The 12,324-nt window shown below is 46.0% G+C and overlaps 1 protein-coding gene across 1 annotated transcript in view; it reads right to left on the bottom strand.

The window, feature by feature from the left end:
* Positions 1 to 12,324, bottom strand: part of CABLES1 (Cdk5 and Abl enzyme substrate 1) — a gene marked incomplete at its 5' end in the record, with an annotated part of 103,234 nt that overhangs the window by 18,305 nt on the left and 72,605 nt on the right. The window contains 2 exons of the mRNA XM_012725780.1: positions 1,096 to 1,252; positions 2,398 to 2,494. Of these exons, the coding sequence (XP_012581234.1) occupies positions 1,096 to 1,252; positions 2,398 to 2,494 (254 nt within the window). The remainder of the gene's footprint in view (positions 1 to 1,095; positions 1,253 to 2,397; positions 2,495 to 12,324) is intronic.

The following is a 12,324-nucleotide window of genomic DNA, read 5'->3' as shown; positions in this document are numbered from 1 at the left end:
TTGTCACCCCCTTTCTTAGATGAGAGAGAAAAAAAATCTTATCCTCAACAGTCCTCAGGTGTAGGGCTGGGAATGGAGCCCAGCACAGCTACCTAGAGGTGTGGTGGGTGTTGTGGGGTGAGAGGATTCACCAGAGACAGAGTGGGGAGCAGAACAGGTGTATTGATTGAAATACACCGCTGAGGGGAGCAGTGGGCGAGACAGGAGAGATCTGTCATGCCATATGGGTCAGCTCCCTAGCTGGGGACTGAACTCAAGCTGCAGTGGCAGATAGCTTCATAGTACTACTGCTCTTGAACCCACTGGACCATGAGGGAGGGCCCTTCTGTCTGTTTTTACAAAGGTTTATAGGCAAAGCTGGGAGTATACAAGTCTTCCCACAGTGGTTGAATCCACTCACTTGGCTGCTATGGCAATCACAAAGGAAGCTCTTTTCCTTTGTGATCTGTGTTTCTGACCCTATTACTTGAAGAAAAGCCCAACCCGTACACTACAAAAACTTAAGTACAGGGCCCTCCCTGGTGGTGCAGCGGGTTAGGAGGCAGCATTGCAAGTGAGCTGCAGCTGATCCCCAGCTCTGGAGGTGACCCACATGGCTTGGCAGAACTCTCTGACCTGCCGGCTGCTCCCCTCAGCAGTGTACTTCATTAGTACACTGCTCTCTACTCTGTACTGGCCTGTACTGCTCCCCACTCTGTCTCTGGTAAATCTTCTCACTGCCCCTGCACCTCTGGCTTATACCCCAGTTCCATATGCACAAATAAACCTTAAAAAAACAAAAACAAAAACAAAACAAACTTAGGTACAAATCAGATAATTGCTGGGAGAGGAGCCATGTGGTGGTGACAAGTTGGGGAAGTCGGCTGTGTTGTGTGGGTCAGGGGAGTCTTGGTATTTCTCCTAGTGGGTGCTTGGGGTCTAGCGACCGAGGCCTCTCATCAGAGATCAACCAGAGGTTGCTCATGAGTCTGCACAGCTTGAAACCAGGGGCTTGCCCCAAGGCCCATCCATGAGCTCCAATGGCTCCTGTCTCCGGGTCAGACACCTGGTGCACAGAGGCACCGCCTACCCAAATCCAGCCAGGCCTGCGGTTACCTGTGTCGAGGCTCCCCTGGGTGCTGCTGGCGCGGCCTATGGAGAGGCTGCGGTGGCTCAGGTTCCGGAACTGGGAGAAGGATGAGGTGGAGTCGATAGTGTTTCTCCGGGCTCCAAAGGCATTCGTGGGTAACAGGAACTGGGTATACGAAACAGTCTAGAAAATAAAGCCAAAACAGGCCAGTGATGATTCCCAGGCAATGTGGGGCTCACATTCTCACCCAGCTACATTCAGGTTCGTAGTCTTTTATCTGTAGCTCTAAAATCCAATGAGATCTGAAAAATGAAGTTTGTTCTGGTGCTCATTTGTGCCAAATTGTGCCAAGGACTAAACCCAACTGACTTGTTTAGTTTTAAGTTATGCCACTTAGCATAAACAAGTACTGTCTCAGCTGTTGGGATACTGCATAATCCACGAGGCACAGACCCAGTTACACTTTATAACCCACCCAGTGAAAAATTCCACAACATAGCACATCTCACGGGTTTCCGACGAGAGACTGTGGTCTCCTGTGGGCCTTGTCGGCGGAGGTTCTCCATGACCCTCATCTCTAGTCCAACTCCCTAGTTACTCTGTGAGCACTGAGCTCTCAGAATGCAGACATAGTGCCTTTCACTTCACCTGCTCGGGGAAACTGGGCATTGCCTCCCAACCGTGAGAGCTCAGGCCTGATGCCACTCAGACACAGGGGTGATCAGCTGCTCAGGGGAAGGCACAAAGGGAAGGCCATTTGCTACCCCACCAGTCAGCAGCAAGCAAACTGGGTTGGGACATCTTCCCCAAAGAAACACTTGCATCATTTCCATAAAAAGCTTTGGGAGTGCTTATAAAGACCGTCCAGTGGCAGCACAAGAAGGTCAGGTTCATCTTTCAACCTTGATCCCTCAGACTCCGACTCAGCAGTGAACTGTGGCTGAAAGAGGGACCAGACATCCTAATGACTGGCATGTAGTATCTGAGGCCGGGGGACGCTGGTGAAGATCCAAAATAACCTACTCGTAGTGGCAGTGCTGTTTTGCTGTGAACTTCTGTCACTCCATCCCAGACCACGCCACGTGTGCACCTGCAGAAGACGCTGGCAGGTAGGCCACACTCCATCGTAAACAGCGTTGGCCGAGAGAGGTGGCTCACTGGCTTGGTGGATCCCTTCTGACACGGTGGGGGGATGTCATACACCCAGGAAAGTGCCCCAACCTGTTTTCCTCCACCACAAGTGAGGTTTGTGACCTGCCAGGCGGCATCTGCTTCCCAGCCCTTGTGGTATCAGCACAGCCCCATTGACTAGAAGTGGGTGACCTTACCTTCCCGTCAGCACCCAGCTCCACGCCTTCCAGGCCAATAATTTCTTTCAAGCTCATGGCCCCTGCTGATTGTCTCCCTCCATCCAATTTTAAATCCCTGGAGAGGACAAGCCAAAGAAAAGTTGGTTTTGTATGCACCCCAAAGAGCCACGACGACGTTTACTGCACGAGACAGCACAGTCATACTGACAAAACGATCACGTGGGCCCGGCTGATGGGACTGCTCTGTGAGGTGTCAGTGACTCTCTGCAGACTACAGTGCCCTGCCTTACCCACTTTGACAGAAAGGAGACCCAACCAATCCGAAAGTCTGAGGACAAAAATCAGGCCTCCAACAGCGCCTCCCACTCATAAGGCTCCGGCTCAGACACCAAATCACAAGACACCGGGGGCTTTCCTGGGCCTGTTGCCGCTGCTGGCTTCTTTTTAAAGCTGGGGAGACCTCCTCTTTGTCACCCCCTTTCTTAGATGAGAGAGAAAAAAAATCTTATCCTCAACAGTCCTCAGGTGTAGGGCTGGGAATGGAGCCCAGCACAGCTACCTACGGTGGGTCCTGCGTTTCCTTAGCCGAAAGCCAGACCCAGCCAGCACCTGCCTCTTATTCCCAGTTCCCAAGCAATCATTTACTTGTTTCCATTTCTCCAGACAGGGAATGCTATTTAGGGCTGAAATGAAGATAACATCAAGGGATAGCTTCGCAGTTTCACGGGGCAAGAAGACCAAAAAAAGAAATGAGCGTTAAAGTAGGCCTCCACCAGAACATGCCTGGATGGAGAGCCCGCTGCAGGCAACCACAGCCATCCTGTACTTGTTTCCTATCTGATATCCCATTTCGAAAACAAAGTCATTTACTGAACTGAGGAAGTCTGGCTCTGCTCACTTGCCAGTGCTGGCTGTGGGTGAAGTTCCAGCAGGTTTCTTTCACCTCTGCTCACTCTCAGGCTCAGTCTCTCCAGGCAGTCCTGTCTTTGCCAGCTGGCTGTCATCTAGTTTGTTAACATTCCAGTGCACAGCACCAAACCAGCCTTTCATGGCCTCCCCTCGCCTCCCTGCCCTGCCACCCGCCCTGGGGAAATGGAGCCATAACAGAAGTTATACTTTGTGTCTCCATAAAATCCAAGACTCATGTCCAGGAGATAACTCCCCAGCCTCACTGAAAGAAACAGAAAGTCTTACATCAGGGGACTGAGTGCCTCAGGGACACGTTGGGCCACATGGAAGGCAAAAATCCACAGGCCAAGGTCCACTACTCAGCACCACATCAACCAGGGGGATGCTCTCTCAAGAATGGCTGTGAGGGTCTGTGCACTGCAGCCCCCACGGCCCACAGGCTCTCCACCGTTTCCTTCTCTTATTAAATAATGAAGGTCAATCCTACACAATTCCTGTAAGTTAGGCCCCTGAGCATCATATAATTAAAGCAAAGAAACAGAGAAGTAATTAATCAGTGGCTGTCAAAATCTGTGTCAGCTTCAAGAGGATGTGGGTAGGGAAGAAGAGCTTTTGGGCACTGGTGGTAGGAACACAGAATGATGTAGCCACTGTGATAGGCCACGGCAGTCCTTCCCAAATTAAACCTGTAATTACGGGGTGATGCAGTATTTGACTTCTGGGTATTTTCTAAAGGACCTGAAAATGGGGACTAGAACCGATATTTGTACACCGATGGGTAGAATACTAATATTGAGAACAGCCAAAAGGTAAACACAACTCAATTCAGAGTAATCCTGGTGGTTGCTGGAGTTGGGGGTGGGGGAGGAGGGAATGAGGAGTTGGTTAAAGGATGTAAGTTCAATTTGGAAGACAAACAGCACTCAGAGATGGATTGTGGTTACACAGCAATGTGATGGGGCTGTCACTGAACTGTATGCTTCACATTGTTTAAAATGGTAAGTTTCATGGGGTGTCTATTTAACCACCACTTAAAACAAATAATTTTTCACATGTCACTAAACAAATGAATAGGCCAAGCTGAGAATATCAGCTAAGAGAGTAGTGGGAACATCCTCAACTGCTACTGGAAAAAACACGCATTGCATTTTGTATCAGGTCTTTCAAGGAACAGAGATGTTCGTTACCTGCGCTTTCTAACATGGCAGCTTTTGCCATGTGATAATGGGTGCTCAAGTGTGGCAAGCTGACTGGAGAATGGAATTTTCAATTTTAGCTCATCAATAGCCACATATAGGGAGCGACTACTCTATCAGATAAGTAAGATTTACTGCTTTCCTGTCATCACACTGGCTACTACTAATTTATAATTTCCTGTGGCAAGATAAATAGTCCAAGATGATATACTTAGTGGCTTGGATCTTATCTCCCAATTTTCTTCCCTAAGAATCCTGACTGTGTTCTGCCCATTGGCTTAGAGATGTTTACAACCCAGGCCTCAGGTCACAGAAGAGACTCTGTTAAAAGTCCAGAAGGGCTGGGAGGGGCAGGCCCCTATAAGTGGAGTCAGCACAGCAAGGCTGTCCTCAGTGTGTCCTCTGTGGGGTCCATTGACATAGGGGGCCTGTTCTTGCACTTCATCAGTATCTGGGAACAGGATCCCCAGCTCTGATGAAATTCACATTATATATGAGTACAGTGTAATTTCTGTCCTGAGGGCCCATGGGGACCATGGTGAGGGCCAGACCATGTCTGTGAACTACTGAGTGCTCCCCAAATCCACAGCATTTCATGAGACTCTAACCCTTTCCATAATTCTGGGGGAAGGCGAGATTATCATTGGATAACCAATGATAACTAAGTTTGAATTTCCCTTTGGTCTAGTAGCAGGGGGACTAATAATTTATATCAAGTAGATGTTTAAAAAGTGAAATATTGCTTGCCCACAGAAGCAGCTGTGTTCTTACTTGCTTCACCCCTACTTCAAAAACTTCACTGACATGGTGATAAACATGACAACTACTCTAGAAAATTGAATGTTTTGTGGTGACAGCCAAGGGCAGACTTCTCCACTTTTCTGCCTCAGATTCAGGGAAAGGCTGTCACTCAGGGTGTCATTTTAGCAGGACTGAATTCAGAGCACACGCATGCACATGCAGAACAGATGAAATACACTTTGTCTAAGCTATGTGGGTTTAACAGTGTTTTGATTTTGTATATATTCAGACTCTCAGGACCTGAGTTAACACATCTTCCACAAAGAGGCTGAGAAACTTAATCTGGTTCCTCAGCTAAGTGCTCTCCTGAATGTCACCAAAACCCGAAATGAACACGAACCATTTGAAACTGCAGTTATTTGATTGTTCTCACCTACATAATAAGCACAGATGTCACATTGACAGGTAAGTAACTGATCAGGCCATCCATTTGATAGTCAAGAGGCTCTGCCCCTCTGTGCTCCACTGTTTTGGGAGCCTAGAGACTCAAGAGAGTCGCCTACAGAAAGGAAAACTGGTAAACCCGTTTCACGCTAAAATAATCTTTCTATAAACTCCAGTAAAAAAGAATTAAGTACAAGTCCCTAGAGTGTAGTGATAAAATCTTGATTTTTTTTCTAAGTTCGTTGTGCTGAATTCTCATTAAAATGGTGTATGAAAATAGAAATATCTGTTTGGCTCAAACGTCAACATTAACTCTCTAGTACCAGGAGATTGAGATGGATAACGTGGGATTGCAGCTGAAAGTAATTAAAAGCAAACTAAAGTTGGTCTTTTCAATTTCTTTGAAAAGCCTGGATTAATTTTTCCCCAGATACATCTAGAGTTCCAATATTAATTTATGTTCTAAAAATGGCATGGAGGCAAATTCAAATACCATATGTCAATATTGTCCAAAATTGTGTGCATTAAGGTTTAAATGCTATAGCATGCACTCAGAGATGAACAGGTTTTTTCAGGTTGTAGGAAAAGATGTCATTTCATCAGGGCCAGTGGTAAAGAACTGTGGACAAAGCTCAGTCTGGCTCCTTCATGGGTGATGCTACGGCTCAGATTTATTTAGCTACAAGAGTTCATTTCTCATTCTATTCGTTTAATTTTTGCCGAGGCTGTGGGCAACACAGCTTGAAAACCCAACACGAAGATTTTTATTTTATGAAAGCTCATCATCAGTGATTGAGTGTGGCTTCGAAGGGACAGAAGAGGGGCTCACAGAAAATTAGGGGGAGATTAAAACAGGAGATGAAAATGGATGTGAGGAATCAGTGAAGCAGCAGTTATACCTTTAAGCAAGGAGCAGAAATATATTCTTTTTTTGTTGTAACATCCTTCAAGGATAGTATCACAATTCACTTACCAAAGCTCTCCTTACAAGCCTGTAAACTTGATGGCTGGAAACCCCCTGGATGTGTCTTTGTTTTAGCTCCCGTGGTATAAACTACAAAGTGAATGTACGTGATTTCAGTTCTGGAGTCATCTAGTCAGGACAGATGGCCAAGCTCGATATCCTGGTGGCCAAAGGGGATTACCTAGGCTGCTATTAACCACACAATGGCCAGCGCCTGATTTCATCTAGTGTAACAAGCAAAATGACCTTTGCGGTTTCCTTTTTCCAGGCCTGCTGAGCCATAATACATAGAACTGACCTGACAAGATTCCTTACTAAAAATCAAGAAGTTCAAGTTAAGGCCTTTTCTAGGAGAGTGTGATTAATGAATCATTATTTTTTCTTAATAAAAAAGGACACAAGCTTAAATGTGTGACACCTCAGCAGTAGATGAAAGACATGTACGTGGTCCAATTAACCAGTTTCGAAGGCTTTCAGTTTCCAAGAAGTGATGGCCTGACTTCCTTCCATGGTCACTGTCCTAATGATGTGCCACACTCAGGACCTTGGAGAGCCAGTCGGATGCTCCAGTGGCAGGGCTCTTTAAGAGACCACAATTGGGTGAACACTTTGATGTGTAAATCATTTCAAAGCCAATTAAATATTAACAGGCTTCCAGATCCTTACCAAAAAAAAAAAAGGAAGAAAGAGAGAAAAAGAATGAAAGAAAAATATTTGTGATCCTTACCAAAAAAAAAAAAAAAAAAAAAAGAAAAAGAAAAAGAAAGAAAGAAAGAAAAATATTGTACAGAAAACAAAAACCAAAGCTTGAAAGCTGGATTAGGAAAGGAAGTAAATTCCATTTGTGAGCTAATTTTAATTAAGAGATTAGTCTTTGGAAACTCAATGAACACAAGCAATGAATATTTCAGAAGTCCTATTTGTCACCTCAGGCACAGCTACCATCATGGTTTGGGTCAGCTTCCTTGTATTAGAGCAGAAACTCATTCCACTGTGGCTCAGTCAACAAACAAGGCCTAGAGCTGACAGTAAAGAGTGAAAATGAGCAGCTGTGGAGCCCTGTCACTCTCACTCAGCACTTCACCCACAACCATTCCCACCAAGGGTAACTGGCAGACAATGTGGGACCTTAATGTAGCTTCCCCCAAAATCTTGGTCTACAGGCAGCTCCTTTAAATACAGCCAGATAATGGCATGATTCATCCATGAGATCACTTCAGAATCTGTCTCAATGTGGGAATAGGCTTGGTGAGGAAACACAATTTGCGAGTGTGTTATTTTCCACAATGAAGAGATGTTTTGGAGCAAAGTGGATCAGGATGAAGGGGGGACAGACTGGTGCCAGGGAGCCAGAATTTAAACTTAGAGGCCACTCTCCAAGAATAGAAGCTGTCTCTGTGTCACAAAATGATCAACACTCAGAAAATGGACCCAAGAGGATGACCTCATTCGAACACCCCATGCCAAAAATGAAGGGTAGAAATATCATGTGGAAGCCGCTGACATTTTTAGAATCCACCCCGAGACAATTTGTGTTCTGTTGGAGGCCCTTTTCTTCATTGTATGGTCTCTGATAACATCTGTAGGAAGATGTTACTACTGTCACTATCAGTTAATCAGGCACAATTATCTGAATGGTCAGTACTAGACACAGAACTATTTTCTGTTGAAATCACTAGTTTGCGCACGTTACATAATCTTCAACCACAAGTTCATCGGGAGTCACTCCGATGCTTCCAGTCAACCTATAGACATACATACACAGAAATACCTACTGAGGCCCTACTGCAGGAAATAGGGAGCGTTCCCACCAATCTCCTGAAGCACAGAACAATTCGAGACTGACCTCAGGCTAATGCCCAGTTTCTCCCTCCCCAGTGGGTTGTGTTCCCATAGCTTTTGAGTTGGCTGTGTGGAACTCGGAATGCATTTTCCCACTGACATGATGTTATAAATGGAGATCGGCCCACACAATGCCCTTTTAGCCTACAGCGTTACTGAACTAGCCCAACAGTGTAAGCGAGTGCTTGGGTCACAACAGCAGCAGGCCAAGAAACTGGGAGGAGCAGAGTCTCTCTCCTGGTTTCCTGGCCTGGGGCTGACCCTGAGCAACACTAGAAAAGACGTCAATTCTGTGTTATTTCTACCTCTCTAAACTTTGCTTTTCCTTCTCTGGGTCCCTTCTGCTAAGTTAATTCTTGCTTTTCAGTTTTGTCCTCTCTCTACTCCTGAGCCCATAAATTCCTCTGCAGCACCCATGTTTTCCACTTGTGGCCCAGGGCAATAGCAGAGCATCCCAGAGGACAGGCGGGGCTGGGAAGCAAGAGGCAGGTTAGTGATCTTGGGTGCAGAAGTAGGGATGAACTGTTTATCAAGCAGAGACTGCCTACTTAGGAAAAGCAAGACTCTTGCTTGCAACTTATTTTGTAAGCAGAGGGTCACCAAGCCAAACCACAAATTCACACTAGAAAAAGAGAACACAGTGACTAATGTGGATTAAAGGCAAGAAGACTCAAGACAGGCCTTGGCAACTGTCAGTTGAAAGAAGGGAAGCTGGTTTAAGACTGGGACTTTTCCCAGAAATTGGTATACTTTACAAGCTTAATCTGAGAAGTGTTTACAGCTATGGGAAGGCTTGATGTTACAGTTTTAGTGAAACAGACGGGCAACATCTGCTCCTCTTCTCTGTAACCAGCTTCCAATAACTAGTTTTGAGAGGTGGGATTTGGCAAAACTTCTTCCCACCAGCAAGCAAGATCAAAACAAAACAATCATGTTTTCATATTCCGTACAAGCATATACACTACAGGGGGAAAAAAGACTGGAAGGAAGTCGATCAAAATATTAATGAAACATTAATTTGTTTAAGAAGTGAAGCTCAGTATTTTTTTAAAAAAATCTTTTTACTTTTATGTACTTTACAGACTTTCTTAAAGAAGCACCTATTGAGGAAATTTAAAGACCATGTAACAGCAGATCCAAAGAAACCTAGTGTTTGTAGAAATGCAAGGCTGGCTAACTCATGGTGAATCCAAAGGAAAGACTCTCTATGTTGGGGAGGTTTAGAAAGAGCAATGAAAAATAGCTCTGACTGGACCAAAATGGACTCAAATTAGAATACAGCAGTCCAACAGGGTGCTCTGAGATTTCATACCTAGCATTTCACTCAACACTCTCAAAATTACCTGAGGTTGACAAAGCTAATTTTATAGACGAGTAAACCTGGAACCAGCAAGGCTTGTGAAATTCGCTGGGCCTTAGAATTCTGCCTGAGACCAGCTCTCTCCTAGGCCTACTGTTCCCTGGGCCCAGCCACCCATCGGCACCATGAGCAGGCCTGGACAAGGACTGTGGTTTTCCTTATGGGATGATGAGAGACACCAAAGAGATGAGTGGGCATGTTGTCCCTACTCCCACTTTCCTGGAAGAGCTCTGTGATTAGCTGCTTCGTTTATTGGAACTCTGTGTAAACTTGTGTCGAAGAATGGTTTCCTTAGCCAAAAACAGACTCAGAACAGGACAAGACCATTTCTAATTTCCTTTTAGTTCTAACAGTATTTTTGGAGCAAAAGCATGCTTCCTATCATTGAGCTCACATGGACTGGTAGTACCTGGAGAATCTTCCATGTCTCAAATGTCCTTTAATTAGCTAAGGGATACCCAAGAAAAGCAGTAACACTATTTGCCCAGGAAGGGCTTCCATGTCCTTGAAGTGGTTTTCACTCATCCAGTTCAGGCTGTAGGCCTGTGGTCATGAAATATAATCTATCTCCGGTAATTGTTAGTGGAATGCAGGGCTCAGATGTTGTGGTATTCGAAAGGAGTGAGAACAGCCTATAGCCAGTCTTCAGTCTGAGCATGTCAGTAAGTCTTCACATCATCCCAACATATACCTGGGATTAGATGGACATGCTGGCCCCGAGAAAGCACTGGGCAGCCAGGACCTAGAAATGTGAGCATGAGTGGGTAGGGTTTACTCCATAATTGAGGGTGCTCTGATAACAGAATAAAGCTCCCTAGGCCCCTAGTACTGACCTGGGAGAAACACCCTCCTCTAAATAGGCTAGATTCAATCCAAAGATAGCCCTTGCTTTAAGCAAAAGGAGCACCCATGAAAGCAAATCAGCTGAAAGTCAGGCGCTCTGATGGGGTTCAGACAGGTGTGAAGCCAGGTGTGACCTCAGCAAGAGGCAGCCTTGGTATTCTTGAGTTTCACATTCAGAATGTTAGTATCTTTGAGTGATTCTGAAGGAGCACACACAGCATGTTCTATGCTGTGGGGCCACATAACATGTGTCTAGACTATGAAGTCAACATGCTAGGTGTCAGTTACCTGCCTAGGTGGATCAGGAGATGGGATTAGGTGGGCTTAGCACCTGTGTCCCAGTGAAGCTTGCCACTCTTTTGTCATTGTAGGTTCAGAAACTTTCACTGTGGGTGTGACAGTTACTCGTAGAGAAGCAGAGCCCTGAGGCCCACATTGGCTAGTCCTTGTTAGCAACTGCCAGTCCCTTCTGACTACCTGGCCAGCACTATTTCTATCAAGATGCCTGCAGGGATGAGGTGCCAGGCTGAGGGCCCCAGAGACAGCAGCCACTGCTCCTGGTGGCTCCAGTTTGGCCACCACTGGTTGGCCTAACAAATTTTATAGATTCATACAATTAGCCATTCTCAAAAGCCCAGGGACAAATCCTCAGAAATGTTACGTTTATTAAACAAACATAGCATGTATCTAATTGTTCCTTGCAATGTGGAGATGCCCAGAGCTTTGTGACAGGGGACTGAGAACAGGCTACTAAGCAGGTAGGATATATGTGGAAGTGACATGACAGGCCTAAGCACGGGTCCCACCAGACACGAGGAGACCTTTGGTGGGGCCTTGGACTTGGGGTTAGGATTGAGGAAGTCATCCCAGCAAGCTTTCTAGAGATGCCTGAATTTAGTCCAGAAGCAGCTTGTACAGGGTACAGGGATATATGGACATTTAAACTCTGTAACAAGTATAAAAGCCCCAAAGTCAAGAGGAATCTAATGGGTTAAAGGAATTACAGGTATCTTGCTAAGGTCAAAATGGGTTGTAGGGAGAGAATTTTAAAAGAAATCCAATTTTGCCTAGAACTAGAGGCAGAGTGGGGAGCAGAACAGGTGAAATTACTGAAATACACTGCTGAGGGGAGCAGCAGGCCAGACAGGCGAGGTCTGCTGCGCCATGTGGGTCAGCTCCCTGGCTGGGGATCGAACTTAGGCCATGGCAGTGACAGCCCTGAGAGTTAACCCACTGACCACCGGGGAGGCCCTGGGAGAGATGTTCTTAAGAAGAGAACCCAGGCCAGAGCCCACATGGTCTCTGAGTTAAGGACCATGAAGAAAGTGTAAGTGGATCTAAGCCTCGAGTCTGAAAGGTGACAGGCAGACAAGAGCAGAACCACGCAGGTATAAGAGCACCAACTGCTGTCCTGTTTTCCTAAACCAAATAGTTATAGATGAACACTGGGGTAGGGAACCATTTGGCAGCACTGGAGACCCTGGGGGCAGGCAGGGGACTGGATGTGTCCAGGGCGGGGCCTGCAGGGTTAGTGGTGTTGCCAATTGCTAGGCTGGGCTGGAGGCTGGATGAATATGGTCCCCAGGGATTTGAATATCTGTGGAGTCTGATTAGAAACTGTATTCTTTCAAGGGACTGTGTTTGTG

The sequence above is a fragment of the Condylura cristata genome, unplaced genomic scaffold (assembly GCF_000260355.1).
Source record: "Condylura cristata isolate star-nosed mole 26May11 unplaced genomic scaffold, ConCri1.0 scaffold00016, whole genome shotgun sequence".
Taxonomy (NCBI): Eukaryota; Metazoa; Chordata; class Mammalia; order Eulipotyphla; family Talpidae; genus Condylura; species Condylura cristata.
The sequence above is the reverse complement of the archived record's forward strand: the minus strand, read 5'-3'. Positions and strand labels throughout refer to the sequence as shown.